Source organism: Schistocerca serialis, chromosome 4 (genome assembly GCF_023864345.2).
Source record: "Schistocerca serialis cubense isolate TAMUIC-IGC-003099 chromosome 4, iqSchSeri2.2, whole genome shotgun sequence".
NCBI lineage: Eukaryota > Metazoa > Arthropoda > Insecta > Orthoptera > Acrididae > Schistocerca > Schistocerca serialis.
Genome location: NC_064641.1, coordinates 69,698,581 through 69,714,246, shown reverse-complemented (window position 1 = coordinate 69,714,246; position 15,666 = coordinate 69,698,581). Strand labels below are relative to the sequence as shown.

Sequence of the window (15,666 nt, the reverse complement as noted above, 5' to 3'; positions counted from 1 at the left end):
CTTTGGAACGCTACCCTCTTCTATGGTACACCGCTGCAAGTAAAAATCAGCTTCCTTTGCTCAGTGCTGCATTGGCTCTTTTTTGTTTTCTGCGTGCACTATCCCATAACAGGATACTTTACAGCCCACCTCCTCCCTTGAAGGTTCGAGTCCTCCCTTGGGCATGGGTGTGTGTGTTGTCTTTAGCGTAAGTTAGATTAAGTGGTGTGTAAGCTTAGGGACTGTTGACCACAGTTTGGTCTCATAGGATCTTACCACAACTTTGAACTTTTTGATGCTTCACAAACCTGGTCTACAATAGGGGTGCAAGTGTACACGAGCAATGTATAATGACTTGTGACCTCGTCATTGATTTTGGTGGTGAGTTCAGAGCTTCCTCGCATCAACTAGGCAATATTCAGCCAACTATTTCAGGTCTACACAGTAGCAACTCATGTGATTTTACTGGTCCATCTGTCTGGCATGATCCAGTTGAATCCATTCATAACCTTAAGGCGAGACTATCTATCAAAGCCGTGCGAGATGTTTCTTGGTTTGTCATCCGTGCTACACAGTCTAAGGGGTTTCATCTACTGGCTCCCCCAGACCACACAACCCAGCACATCAACAATAAAAGTTTTGTAGAGCATATATACATCATTTTCATCCCAAACTACTGCCATTCCAATAGGAGCACTGAGTAACATAGTTTGCAACCATTGACTACATCCTACAGAGTCATGGCATCTCCAATTACACTTCCCAGTTTGTCAACTTATTGAGCACGATAGGAGACCACACCTACATCATCTTCGGGAGGACGACGGTTCAATCCCGCGTCCGGCCATCCTGATTTAGGTTTTCCGTGATTTCCCTAAATCGCTCCAGGCAAATGCCGGGATGGTTCCTTTCAAAGGGCACGGCCAACTTCCTTCCCCATCCTTCCCTCATCCGATGAGACCGATGACCTCGCTGTCTGGTCTCCTTCCCCAAAACAACCAACCAACCTACATTATCAGTGATGTCAGTTGGCGCATCAGGCTAATGGCAAATTTGATACTGCCAAAGAGCCATTGCACCACTGGCAGTGTGTCAGTTATGATCAGTGATTTATAAGGATACACATGTCAACAGAATGCCATTGCAGCTTTTGAGACATCTCTTTGCATCTATCACCTCATTGTTCATGTCAGATGTTATGTTGTGGGCACCACAGATACAAATGTTAATGATTTTGCATGAGAGAGAATTGATGGAATGCAAATTTGCCCTGGTTGGTAGATTTTTCGCAGTCGTGCAGCAACAGCAACATGTAAATTACCAAACAATGGCCATCACCAGCACGTTCCCAGCACGACATGCTGTCTGAAGCCGCTAGCAGCTAACGTGATGCATTCTGCATACTTGGGAGAGATTAGGCCCCACTGTGAGGCCACTGCCCTTTGGCCAGCTGTGCCCACCTCCCCCATGGTGAACAATAACATTCCTCACACAGTTGGACTGTCGTGACCATGGCGGTATTGATTCAACTCTTGTTTTGGTGACAGGCATGCAACTGCTCGATGCAGTGCAACCACCCAAATGCAAGACATGATCCAGATAGCAGCATATGAAAATGATATCCATAGCTCCAATATGAGGGCCAAACTAATTTTACCCCGCCTCTAAATAAAAGTGGCCAACTCTTTGTGCTAGCACTCAAAAATCAATACTTTCTGACTGACATCAGCTCAGAAGCGAGCTCCATCCCCAGGGAGAAACCACCAATGAAGCTTAATACACTTGCCACCCAACTACATATGACAAATGATTGTCCTATCAAACTTTGTGGAACTGTCACATGCAACATAAACATTGGCCTACATGACAAATTTCCATGGCAGTTGCCACTGTTCAACAGCTGTATTTGGGTGCAGATTTCCTCTGTCACTTCCATCTCTCTCCAGATTTGATGCAAGAAATCCACAGAGTCTGTACCTGGCTCCACCAGTAGTTTGCCACTTTATACACAGCTGCCTTTGAGAACACTTGGCCACAGGAATCTTTCCACATGACCTACATGTGTGAGACAGCAACCCTCACAGCATCAGCAGTGGACAAACATGTACAGAATGCAATGCATGTTCCACCACAAACTTAGGTCAGTATGATTATTTTTTCTCTCAGTAACATCAAATTCTGTGATTACATAAAAGTTATCGACTGATGCTCCTCCTTAACCACAAAGCGCCTAGGACAAAACACTTGCCTTTAAGCATGCAAACAGAGCTTAATGGCACCACACCCACTACCCAGCTACCTCTACAGCCTAGGATTTCCCCATCGCAGCTTGGCGTTTTCAGGACAGATCGGCAATTGCAACACAGCTGCCCCCACTGACCTCCACCCTACCTCAGCCAGTATTACCTGTATTGAGATGGGGGTGAAGATCACATCACATTCTTTTGCTTCTCTCTCATCAAGAAACAGCCCAGCGATGTCCTGCATAGCAACCAGCTGTGGCACTGTTGGTCAAGTGTGCCTGCACGAAGATGTCAGTAGATACAGCCTCTGGGGACTGCTTCCTCCAGTTCACTGCATTCCCGAAGGGGCAGGGTCTCCATGGGGCCCTCACTTTGATAATGCAAGTGCAAGATAATGAGACCCTTTCATGTGTTGTTGAGCTCCATTGAGGAGAGTACCTGTAATGTTTTACAGTATGCTATTTTATCGTGTACCTGCATTTTGTTGTATCTCCATATTAAGTAACAAGGTGTGTGTGAATTCCCTTCATCTGCTCTCTGTATTTCACTGTGAGCATTCCAACCTGGATTTCCCACAAGCTGACATGGCCACATTTGCCAATTAGACTAACCGCAAGTGTAAACTTAACATGATCTACTTCTTTGCCCACACCTCTTGGGGTGCTGGTCGCACTAATCCCCTTCATATTTACTGGACCTTGCTCTTGTCTGTATTGGAATATGGTTGCTGGGTTTATGGTTCAGCAGCATACTCAGTTTGGATGGAGTTCATCATGGAATCAGATTGGCCAGTGGCACTTTCTGGACTAGGCCCTTAAGACATTTTCCTTGCTGAAGGAGATCTTTGCTCTTCAGTTCCAAATGTACCAGCCCTTGCTCACTTCTCCAATCATCATCATCAGATAATTTCCTAATCAGCCAACATATCAAATCGTATTTTGCATACAAGGTGCATTGACTCCATGACTCCTACCCTCTGGTTAGATTGTAAGTTAAAATGTGCATTGAGATCATCTGCCAGGACCTCCACCTAACCTCCTTAGAATGTGTACCCCATGTTTTCCTTACGAATTTCCCCCTCTTCCCCTTCCCTCCCTTAGTTAACACCTAGGCCAAGATTTAAGAGCAATCTATTTCAAGGTCCTAAGGTTTGTCACTCCCATCACCTTTCAGCATCTAGTCCACCAGGGTGTTACTATCATTTACACTGATGGCTTTAAAAACATGTATAGGACAGGATATGCTCATACATCTCTTGTGGTCAACATTTGTTGCTGGGAATGTGTAGTGTGTTTATGGTAGAGCTGATAGCCATTAACAGAGCCTTATGTTTTATTAAACAGACCTCCATCAACTGCATTTTTATATGTGTTTATTCAGTCGAGCAGTCTCCAGGCTATTGGTCAATGTTCATCTTCTCACCCTTTGGTATCTGCTGTAGATGACCCCTTTGACCTTAGTCTTACTGCCCGCTCAGTTGTCTTTTTCTAGGTCCCAAGTCATGTGAGTATCCCAGGGAATTAACTGGCCGGCCGTATGGTAAGAGAAGTGATTATTCATCCAACATTCTGTTTAATGATCTCAGATATGGATTTACAGATATACATTAGACCTTCCTCACTTGGAGATGGAACATCATCAGGTGAGGATGTCTCCTGCCACATGCTGGATCTGAGGGACCCTCGACCCTACTTCCTTTCTCTGCTGCCTCAATCATCCCTTGTTTACTCTGTTTTAATAGCTTTTAGATGTGGTTAGCTCCATTTCTGTTGCACCCTATTTTCTGTTTCAGGATTAGTGCTCTGATGCATAGTGGATGCTGTTCCCTTCTTTAATGCTTAGACTATAAATGGGTTGGGAGTAGGACAGCTGTGGGGAGAGAGGGCCCTTGTAGCATGCAGAGTCCTTGGGAACACTCTCCTAGCCCCACACACTTACTGGCCTGATTAGTTTTCTTATCTTGTTTTACTATTGTAGTTCAAACTACTGTCCATTAGGTTTGCAGCCTTCTCACAATTACTATTAAGAATCTCCTGGATGGAAGGCATTCTTTATTCTGTCCTTAATTGGATTGGCAGGGGTCAGATGTGGGTGGGGTTTCTCTCACTACCATGAGCCCTAGAAGAGCCATTGTCCATGACCTGTGTAGCAGCCTGACCCATATATTTTTACTTCTATTTAAATTCCTTCTGATCTCTGGCATCAGTATTGCTTTCAGTGCCTGCATCTACCACTCCTACATACTTTCATGATCCAATCAAATTTCTGGCATGTATAACATCCCTTTCCCTTCCAAATATGTAGACCATTTCCAGAGGGTGACATAGTAAGATGATTTTTAGTGTCTATCACTTAAATTTTGAAGACTGTTCAGTTGGTTAATAACACAAACATTACAATACAGCTAGACTTGTGATTTTTATTAATAATTTTTCATTAGGCAATTCCATATCATGCCACTAAACAATTGGTTAAGAGAAAAGCAACAATATTTACAAGGAGTGTGTCACAGAATGTGATTCTAATATTAAAGAAAGAGAGTGCCAGGCCAAGACAGCTATTCGTGAAAGTTCACAAAAGAGAGCTGGAATAGAAGTGGTGCCGGCCGTGGTGGCCGTGCGGTTCTAGGCGCTGCAGTCCGGAACCGCGGGACTGCTACGGTCGCAGGTTCGAATCCTGCCTCGGGCATGGATGTGTGTGATGTCCTTAGGTTAGTTAGGTTTAATTAGTTCTAAGTTCTAGGGGACTGATGACCTAAGATGTTAAGTCCCATAGTGCTCAGAGCCATTTGAACCAATAGAAGTGGTGCTGGTGGGCAGCACCAGTTGTCACTTATGTCACTTATACTTCTGCATTGTAGACACAAGAAGTTACTTGTTGCTCCCACCAAGAGTGAAAAAGAAGTGTAATTTGGTTTCTGCAAGCAGAATGGAATTGTGCAGCAGAAATTAATTGGAGAATGAGCCGAGTGACTTCAGACTGATGGTGTTAATGTGTGAATGGTGCCGAAAGTTTAAAGATGGCTGAAATGACATGTGTGATGAAGGGGGCCAAGAGCGCAAGTCTTTCGTTACAGCCGACCTAGCTGAACAAGTTGACAGAATGGTTAGAGAAAACAGTACATTCACCATAACTGCTCTGTCTATGGAAATTCTGAAATTTCAAGATCTGTCGCACACTCTGTCGTTACTGTACATTTAGGCTACAAAAATCTTTGTGCTTGTTGGGTTGCAAAAATGTTGACGGACACCCACAAAAGTCACCGAATGGCCTCAGCTTTGAATTTCCTTGACCATTAGCACTTTTTGAAATCAATTGTTACTAGAGATGAAACTTGGATCCAATACAGCACATGGGAAACAAAATGACAATCACAGCAATGGACGCCTCCAAATTCACCAAACAAACCAAAAAAATTCAAACAAATATTCAACAACAGAAACGTTATGTCTACTGTGTTTTATCACCAAACAGGTGTGTTGCTTGTAGAGTTTATGCAGCCCGGAACCACTATCAATGCAGTTGCTTATTGTAAAACTTTACGACATTTGCGGAGAGAGGGGGGGGGGGGGGGGGGGGGAGAAGAAACCACCAGAGGAATTCTGACTTCAGGAATTGTGTTGCTCCATGACAACGCTCGTCCACACACTGCTGGCACAACCCACAACCCAGTGGCTCTTTGAACAATTTCAGTGGAACATTTTTGATCATCCGCTGTACAGAGCTGACCTGGCACCCAGTGACTTTCACCTTTTCCCTGAATTGAAGCTGTGGCTAGGAGGGAGGCACTTACAAACCAATGAAGGTCTTCAAAACAATGTCAATGCTCCTTTGAAATCATTGGCAGCAACATTTTTTGAAGAGGATAGTGCAAAGCTTGTCCATAGGTACGATAAATGTCTCAGTCTTTTCGGTGATTATGTTGAAAAGTAACCGTAAGTGTACAAAACGTATGGTAATAAAATAATAGTTTTCTATGAACTTGTCTTTTATTTATAGCCTGTCGGAGGTTGGAAAAAAGGCCCTTTTAGATATCAGTAATGTCATATCTCAATAAGGAGCTTGAAACTTTCAGCACAGGTCAGCAGCATGTAGAGGAACTGTGGCTCGAGTTTAAAAGAATAGTTAACTGTGCACCGGATAGCTATGTACCTAATAGAACAGTTCATAATGGGAGGGAACCTCCATTGTATTCAGTCACTGTAAACAAACTTCTAAAGAAACAGAGATTGCTGCATAATAGGTGTAAAACAAAGCGGAGAGCTGTAGATAAAGAGATGCTGAATGTTACGCATTTGGCTGTCAAGAGAGCAACGTGTGATGCCTTCAATGACTACAGTTGCAGAATATTGTCAAAAGACCTTTCACAAAATCCAAAGAACTTCTGGGTGTATTTTAAGGCTGTTATTGGCACCAAAGTTATTGCCTAGTCCCAAGCGAATGAGCCACTGAAACAGAGGTTAGCAAAGCAAAAGCTGAAATACTTAACTCCATTTCCAAATTTTCCTTTACAAAGGAAAACCCAGGAAAATTGCTCCAATTTAGTCCTCATACCACTGAAAAGATGAATGAAATAAGTATTAGTGTTAATGGTGTTGAGAAACAATTAAAATCATTGTAAGTGAGCAATGCTCCAGGTCCCAAAGGAATCCTTGTCAGATTCTATACTGAATTTACGTCTGAGTTAGCCCCTCTTGTAACTAAAATCTATTCTAGGTCCCTTGAACAAAAAATCATGCCTAGTTCATGGAAAAAGGCACAGGTCATACCCATCTACAAGAAGGGTAGTAGAAGTGACCCACAAAACTATTGTCCAATATCATCAATTTGTTGTAGAATCTTAGAATATATTCTGAGCTCAAACATAATAAGGTATCTTGAACAGAATGACCACCTCAATGCCAACCAGCATGGATTTTGAAAACATCGATCATGTGAAACCCAATTTGCACTTTTCTCACATGTCATACTGAAAACTTTGGATCTAGGCCATCAGGTAGATGCATTGTTTCTTGATTTGCAAAAAACATTTGACTCGGTACTGCATGTGTATTGTCAAAAGTATGATCATATGCATAGCAAGAGAAATTTATGACCGGATTGAGGACTTTTTGGCAGAGAGAACACAGAATGCTTTCTTGAGTGGAGAGTGATTGTCTGATATAGAAGTAACTTCAGGTGTGCCCCCGGGAAGTGTTGGGACCCTTGCTGTTCCCGTTGTGCAGTAATGACCTTGCAGACAGTATTAATAGTAAAATCGGGCTTCTTGCAGAGGATGCACTTATCTGTAATGAAGCTCTTCCTAAGAGGAGCTGCATAAAAATTGTCAGATCTTGACTTTAGCAAGGATGTACCCTCTGTCACGCACTTCACAATGGAATGTAGATGTAGATTTTTTACCTCCTATCTGCTGTGTGTGTGTGTGTGTGTGTGTGTGTGTGTGTGTGTGTGTGTGTGTGTGTGTGTGTGTGTGTGTGTTTTGTGTTTTACAGTCATATTAAAATATTTATCTTCCATATTCTTTTTCATGTTCTTTTTCTTTTCACAGAGGGCAGAAGCCATAATGGCAATTTATCCTGAGGGACATAAAAGAGCTGCTGTCATTCCCTTGCTCGACTTAGCACAACGACAACATGGATGGTTACCAATTTCAGCAATGCACCATGTTGCTGAACTTCTTGGCATGCCACGAATGCGTGTCTATGAAGTTGCAACATTCTACACAATGTTTATGAGGTAGTGTTGAAGGACAAGAGGAGTAAATTTGTTAATGAGCTGCATTCTTCTGACATGTTATGTTGCTACAGACTAGATATAATTATGTAAGTTGTTACTGGAGGCCAGTTCTGTACAGTATTTTTTGTTCACATTGGTCACTAAGCATCTGAAAGCACCCTCACAGAAACATGAACTTCAATGGACACCAGTAAATAATTCTTGTGAAATGTGGACAAGTTGAACAAAGACTGTCATGATCACAGGAGTTCATTATGCATGAAATATGGCAAATTGTACTTTGCTTTGGATTCTAGTTTGAACAGTAGCCCCCTTTATAATTGTTGAGGTGCTTTGTTACATGTTTTAGGAGATTCACAAAAGCATACCTTCACTAATAGGACAACAATTGGTAATGAGGTGGTGATCATTTAAAATACTGAACATTGATAAGCTTTCTACTTTGTCGTATCTTGTCAGACTATTGAATGGCACAATAATTGTCTTTCAGCAGCACCTTCCTTCACGTTTTGTTAGTGTCATTTTAATTCTGATTGTGGCAAAACTGTTTGACATGTATGCACTTCATTCCTTCTCCCACGTTATTTTAGTCTGCCACATAGAACCTTTTTGTCAGACTTCCATGAAAATATATTGTTCTGCAATCTTTTACCTTATTTTAATCTGTAGGACTTCAATCTTCCATGATCATCCTATTTTTTAATATTTGTCCTTTGACCCAAATTATTTTAAATGCTTTCATATTTAATTCTCCTTCTATTAAACAGAAGCTTTGCTTGTGTTGCTTACAGTTCTTGCAGCCACCAAATGGCCCCACTAGTGATTTTACAAGGAAATACCCAGCTTCTAAGACCATCTCCGCCCACAGGAATCATTTTTAGGGAACTGAATTCTTCTTTCCTTTTTTGCCATCGACACCTATTTCCTTATGTTTCAGAGGTTGCGTTGTATGAGAAAACACCTAGAAAACACCATGATAAATGGATGATAAATCCACATTGTGATTTCTTACATCTGTAAGGCTCATATTTATGCTAGACTGTTGTGTACTACCTCCACTCTGTGTGCATAAACATTACATGTAAAAGCTTCAAAATATTTAGAGTGCTTCCTTTTCCTGTGTCATTTGAGTAATAAAATGTGCTTTCTTTTTCCAGGCAGCCAACTGGCAAGTTCCATGTGCAAGTCTGCACAACAACACCTTGTTGGTTAAGAGGCTCTGATGATATTATGAACTGTATCAAAAGGAAATTAGGAGTAGGACCTGGGGAGACGACAAAAGATGGGATGTTCACGGTATCAGAAGTAGAATGTTTGGGGGCTTGTGTGAATGCCCCCATGATACAGGTCAATGATGACTATTATGTAAGTACAATCAGGGTTCACATTTTTTCATTATTTTACATGTATTTGTAACTGTCGATGTACAGTATAAGCATCGTGACTTGTGACTTAATTGTTTCCCACTAGCCCAGTCTTATGACAGGTTAATTGTAACAGCTTAATTTGTTGCTTGATACTGGTGTGAGTGTCTTTTTGTCGTAGTGTGAGATATTCAAGCAAAGTATGTGACTTTCTGTGAATGAAAGTGTAGTTATAGTTCTGTGTGTGTATAATTGAAGCATCTCTGTGCTGGTTCATTTGAGAAGACTTGTGAAATTTCTTGTGAACAGTTCCTGAACTCCAGTACCGAAAAAGAAGTGTTCAGATGTTGATGAAATGGCAATCCAGTGCTGATCTATCTAATTATAAACTTACGCATTATTTTTCAGTTGAAGTCTGGAAACAGTTGTAAATATTTTGCAAAAAATTAATTTTAACCTGAAAAAAATCTATCAGGAGGCTTTTGCAACAGACAGGTGTTCATCATATATAATGTCATTATGTCCTTAAGTCGATATAGCAGAAACCCTACCATGTTTTGTGTGTTCAGGCATTCAGTCACATGTTTATAAGATTTCAAAGTAGTGGAAAGATTGGCAACATGTTTTAAATGTTCATGGCAACATGTTTTAAATGTTCATAAATGTAAAATTTTGCGCTTCACAATGATAGTAGCTTATGATGACAATATCAGTGAGTCACAATTGAATCGGTCAATTCAAATAGCTCAGTGTTACAATCAGCGAGAATATGAAATGGAACAATCACATTAGGCTCAGTCAAAAGTCAAGCAGATGGTAAAATGTGGTTTGTTTGTAGAATAATAGAAAAATGCAGTTAGTTTACTAAAAGGCTTGCATACAAAATACTCATCCAACCACCTTAGACTAATAGTCAAGTGTGTCAGACCCATACCAAACAGGACTAACAGGTAATATTGAATGTATACAAAAAAGGGTGGAATGAATGGTCATGGGTTTGTTTGACACAAGGGATAGCATTGTGGAGATGCTGAAAAAACAGAACTGGTGGGCACTTGAAGATAGAAGCAAATTATCCTGTGAAAGCCTACTTAGAAAGTTTCTAAAATCAACTTTAACTGATGAGTCTAGGAGTGTGCTACAACCCCCTTCATATCCCTCTCATACAAATTGCGAAGATAAGATTAATTACAAAGCAGACAGAAGTGTTCAAGCAATCATTCTTTCTGTGTTCAACATGTGAATGCGATGGGGAAAAAGCCCTAAAATTTGTACTATGGGAAGTACTTTCTACCATGCACTTCAGTGTAGAGTGCAGAGAATATATATAGATACTTCCAGCTAATAAAGAAAATAAGGTTAAGTACTGCAAAAAAAGTATGGTATGTGGTTTCTGGTAGTCGAATTACTGACCCATTGTTCTTCAAAACCACTGCCAGTATATCTGGTTATCTTCACCTTTTTGGAAATTTTTGTTTGTGGCTGCCTCATTCACATAACATACATGGTAATGATTTTTCTGTAAGTGGACATTTAAAATAAAACTTGCATGAAATAACACTAAATCAGTTGGCCAATTGAAAGAAAACATACACCAGAGTATTGAAATAATTTATGTTTCAGTTATGTGCAGAGTGGTTTTGAATGTGATATAAAGAGCATAAAAATGCTTTGAGATGTTGGGCAACCAACTTCAAAATATGCTACAATTTTCAACATTTTCAGATCCTCTTACACAGTCCTATTAGGAACTGCATCCTATTCACATGCAGTGTCTGTTTGGGAACTGGAGACGCCATATTTCTGTGAATGAGGATAGATGTGAAGTTCCAACGAATGGCATATACTTTTGCTGAATGCAGCTACTGTGTTGTGGATGAGCGGAAAGGATTCTGTCAGAAGCCCATAAGATGGTACATATAGGATGGTGCCAGAGTGTCCATTTGTTGGCTGTAAATTTTGTGGTATACATAACCTTGAAAGGAAAAGCAGCAAACTGTAAAGTGTAATTTATTGTATTCATAAGAAAGGCTTGTTGGGAGTTAGTAGGGCACTGGTAAAATTATTGTTGGGTGCTATTGAGACCCTGCAGATAGGAGAAACTGGCATTCAGAGAGGTAATGTGTTTGATGACAAGCAGATAATCAAATAGTCAGATGTGGTAGAGGCAGTGTGTTATGTGGTTATTTCTTATGTGGAAAAAGGGAGAATGGCCTTCAAAAATCTGTTTCACAGGAGAAAGCAGGAAGAAAATCATTTTTGGCAAGTCCTGCATGATTGAATTTTCGTACACCACCACCTTGCTGAATACCCAGTAACAGATTGAATAACATCTTTGACCTTGCACTTCCAATATCTCTGCAGTTCTAGGATCTAGTTGCAATTACAAATGCTGAATTATTTGTCTTCTTCCTAATAGTTTCCCTCTTTCTTTTGCTCCAAGAGGAAAATATTTTCATTCCATGAGACTTAGAGCAGTCTTTATTTAGTACCTGTGTTGATCAGATCTTTAAGATTTTGGAGAATACACACATCTGTCAATCCTTTTTCATATCTGATAATTACTTGTACATATAACAGCTGTGCATTTTATTTATGTGTACAGGAGGACCTAACTGTGAAAGATACTGAAGAAATTTTGGATGACCTCAAGAATGGAAAGCAGCCTAAAGCTGGACCAAGGTATTTTCTCAGAAGCTATTGTCCCCGTTTCCCCCTCTCTCCCTCTTCCTCTTCCTCTCCCCCCTCTTCCTCTCCCCCTCTTCCTCTTCCTCTCCCCCTCTTCTCTTCCTCTCCCCCTCTTCTCTTCCTCTCCCCCTCTTCCTCTTCCTCTCCCCCTCTCTTCCTCTCCCCCTCTCTTCCTCTCCCCCTCTCTTCCTCTCCCCCTCTCTTCCTCTCCCCCTCTCTTCCTCTCCCCCTCTCTTCCTCTCCCCCTCTCTTCCTCTCCCCCTCTCTTCCTCTCCCCCTCTCTTCCTCTCCCCCTCTCTTCCTCTCCCCCTCTCTTCCCCTCCCCCCCTCTCTCACTCTCTCTCTCTCTCTCTCTCTCTCTCTCTCTCTCTCTCTCTCTCTCTCTCTCTCTCACACACACACACACACACACACACACACACACACACACACACACTCACTTTTTACCTTTCTTGTGTTCTGTGCATATCATTTCTGCCTGTACTCTGATTTTTCTTGAGTGTAGTTCTCTTACTGGATTCATTGAAGCCAGAAGTGCATTTAGTAATATGGAATTTGTACAAGTTTTGTTTACTTTCTGTCTCTCCTTTGTTGACAGAGTAACTGTTTTTTATTGTTGGAAATCCAGAGATTCACAATTGTTTCTTAGTTAGCACATCTCATCAGCCCTTCTCTAGTTAATTTTCAGCTGTTCATCTTAGCTACAAACATAAACTTATTTGCCAGTGGAAACTGCAGGTAGAAGTATCAACAATATAAGGAAAATGTAGATTATTCACTGTAAGTCATCCTTATGGTAAGTAGCAATCTGTCTTTTCCTTACATTGTCAATAACATTATTTGAGATAACCAGTTAGCATAAAATATCTTATAAAAGGAAGAAAAAGGTTGTTACAAAAACTGAATTATCATCCATGATAAGTGTTTCAAATTTTTGAGGACAGGTATTCAATCATATTGATATAGCTTTTGCCAGACACATATGATCGTTATTTTCAGCCATAATGCTACATTTGAGAACCGTGACTGTGTGGGATAATTATTTATTTGCAATTTCTGTTACCAGTCACTTTCATTTGTTTTATGTTTAATGAAACATAATAAAACATGTTTAGAACATACATACATACATACATACATAGAAATGTTGCTTAAAAATAAATTGTCTTAAACTAAATTAACCTAGAACTTTTTGTCCATTGTTCGTTACTGTAGGGGCTGGTGTGGCATATGGGGGGCGGGGGGATGTGGATGGCCAGAACTCAATGCCAGTGATGTCTTGTGCTGGTTTTTCTTGTTGGTTATGTATGACATCACAGCCTGTATAGGATGCAGATAGTTTTGCATCAGTTGTGTGTTGCAAAAATCATGCGAAAGGCTTTTATATGGCAGTTGATTGCTTATGATTTTATCACCTTGTAGCTTCACTTACGTCATTGGTCTAATGGCAGAGCTGTTGAGTAACGTTACACTACTGCACTTTGTTTTTGTCACTGCTTTTCAATGCAATTCAGTGCACAAATTGTTTCAATATTTAAACATTATGCACTTAATACAAGATGGCGGACTTGTAGCATGGGACTCACAAGGGAACCTCCCCATTACACCCCCCTCAGATTTAGTTATAAGTTGGCACAGTGGATAGGCCTTGAAAAACTGAACACAGATCAATCAGGAAAACAGGAAGAAGTTTTGTGAAACTACGAAAAAAATAAGCAAAATATACAAACTGAGTAGTCCATGTGCAAGATACGCAACATCAAGGATAGTGTGAGCTCAGGAGTGCCGTGGTCCCGTGGTTAGCGTAAGCAGGTGCGGAATGAGAGGTTCTTGGTTCAAGTTGCGATGGGGAGGTTCCCTTGTCAGTATCGGTTATCGATATTTTGTATCAATATTCTTGGTACTGACAGATTTGTTGTTGTTTATTTACTTTGAAACATCTTGAATCTGTTGAGTTAGAACTGGCTTCAGACTGTTGAAGAAATTTGAGTGTTTGAATTCGGTTATCTCATTAAGAGTGTTATTTCCATGTTTTGTATTATGAATGAAAATTTCCATTTCTTCCATGACATCCACTCTGTTACTTTTTCCTATTTTGTGTAAATTTTCGAGGTTGTCTTGGATTTTTAAAGGGTGGCCTGTGTCCTTAACATGAGTTACTACTGCTGATTTGTTACATTTGTCGAGTCTGTAGCAGTCTAAATGTTCTTTGACTTGAGTTCTGAAATTTCTGCGTGTTTGGCTTATGTAATATTTATTCCATTGCTGCAGGCAATTTTGTAAATGCCAGATGCACCAATATTGTATCTGGTGGTTGCATATTGTGAATAAGCTTCCTACTTATGTGGTTGTTGATGCTGAAGCTGATTTTTACAACTGTGTTTTTGAATAGTCTTGCTAATTTGTCAGATACCATTCCAAGATATGGAATTTTTACATATTTGACTGCTGGGGCACTGTCAGTTGTGAGTGTAGTTTGATGTTGTTTGTTCAGTTTATTTTTTATCTGTTGTGACATGGTATTAATTAGTGAAGGATCATATCCATTGTTTATTGCAGTATATGTTATGTTCTAAATGCATTGTATTATGTTTGATTGAACATAAAACAAATAAAAGTGACTGGTAGCAGAAATTACAAATAAATAACATATGATAGTTATTGCATGAGCAGATAATATATTCCTGTGAAAACAAAGATTTTTGATTAATTGCACCTTTATTGCTGTTTATCACGCTATTCCAATTAATTTTATATTTCAGGAGTGGCCGTTATGCTGCAGAACCAGCAGGTGGCCTCACATCACTAAAGGGAGAACCTCCAGGCCCTGGTTTTAAAGTGCGCTCAGATCTCTGAACTGTGTTAAAGTAATGATTTAAATAAAAGTGTATGTAATTAATAAATATTTTATGTTGGTAACAATAGATGTCCTGCATTGGTAACATGTTTTATGTTTTACTTACTGGTATTGTTATTTACTTGGATCTTTAGGTGCTTTCCTGTTTATTATTATTTTAGTATTCACTTTAGTAATGTAAGTTCCAGGATGGACACACACTCTCTCTCTCTCTCTCTCTCTCTCTCTCTCTCTCTCTCTCTCTCTCTCTCTCTCTCATGTGACCACAAATGAAGCAAGAATTATGAAGGCAGTTGTGTGGAAGAATAGTTTCTTAGACAAGCAGATGGTCTTTTGTTCACATAAATAATATGACAGCATCTGGTCTTTCTTATCAGTCCCAGACATTTTCACATTGTATTTGACAATTGGCATTGTGATTATTTGCTGGTATGTATTCATCACTTGTTCTCTTTTATAATGAAATTCTGTGAAATTGTTACTAACTTCCATTTTCTGATCATCACTGCTTGCAAAAATTGAGCAATTTTATTTCCTTTACTTAGTATTGCATATACAGTTTCTTTAGGGTTAAATAGGAGGAACACCCCTAAAGTCCCAGTGCAATCGGTTTTCAGGTTCGATACAGATTTAGCTAATGTAGAGGATTTGTAATAATTTTCCATGAAAATAAGGTGGCCAACAAGCAGCTTATCCTCCAACAAATGCAGAATGACCTTTTCAGCATGAGATTTTCCACCCAGATTGTCACGCATCCCCACATACAAAGTGAAGTATTTATGAAACCATCTGGGTTGTT

The 15,666-nt window shown here is 40.1% G+C and overlaps 1 protein-coding gene across 1 annotated transcript in view; it reads left to right on the top strand.

Moving 5' to 3' along the window:
* The window catches only part of LOC126474072 (probable NADH dehydrogenase [ubiquinone] flavoprotein 2, mitochondrial), a 57,947-nt gene extending 42,995 nt beyond the window's left edge, over positions 1–14,952 (top strand). The window contains exons 4-7 of the mRNA XM_050101481.1: positions 7,771–7,958; positions 9,116–9,323; positions 11,928–12,004; positions 14,773–14,952. Of these exons, the coding sequence (XP_049957438.1) occupies positions 7,771–7,958; positions 9,116–9,323; positions 11,928–12,004; positions 14,773–14,866 (567 nt within the window). The 3' untranslated portion in view covers positions 14,867–14,952. The remainder of the gene's footprint in view (positions 1–7,770; positions 7,959–9,115; positions 9,324–11,927; positions 12,005–14,772) is intronic.
* The last annotated feature ends 714 nt before the right edge of the window (positions 14,953–15,666 follow it).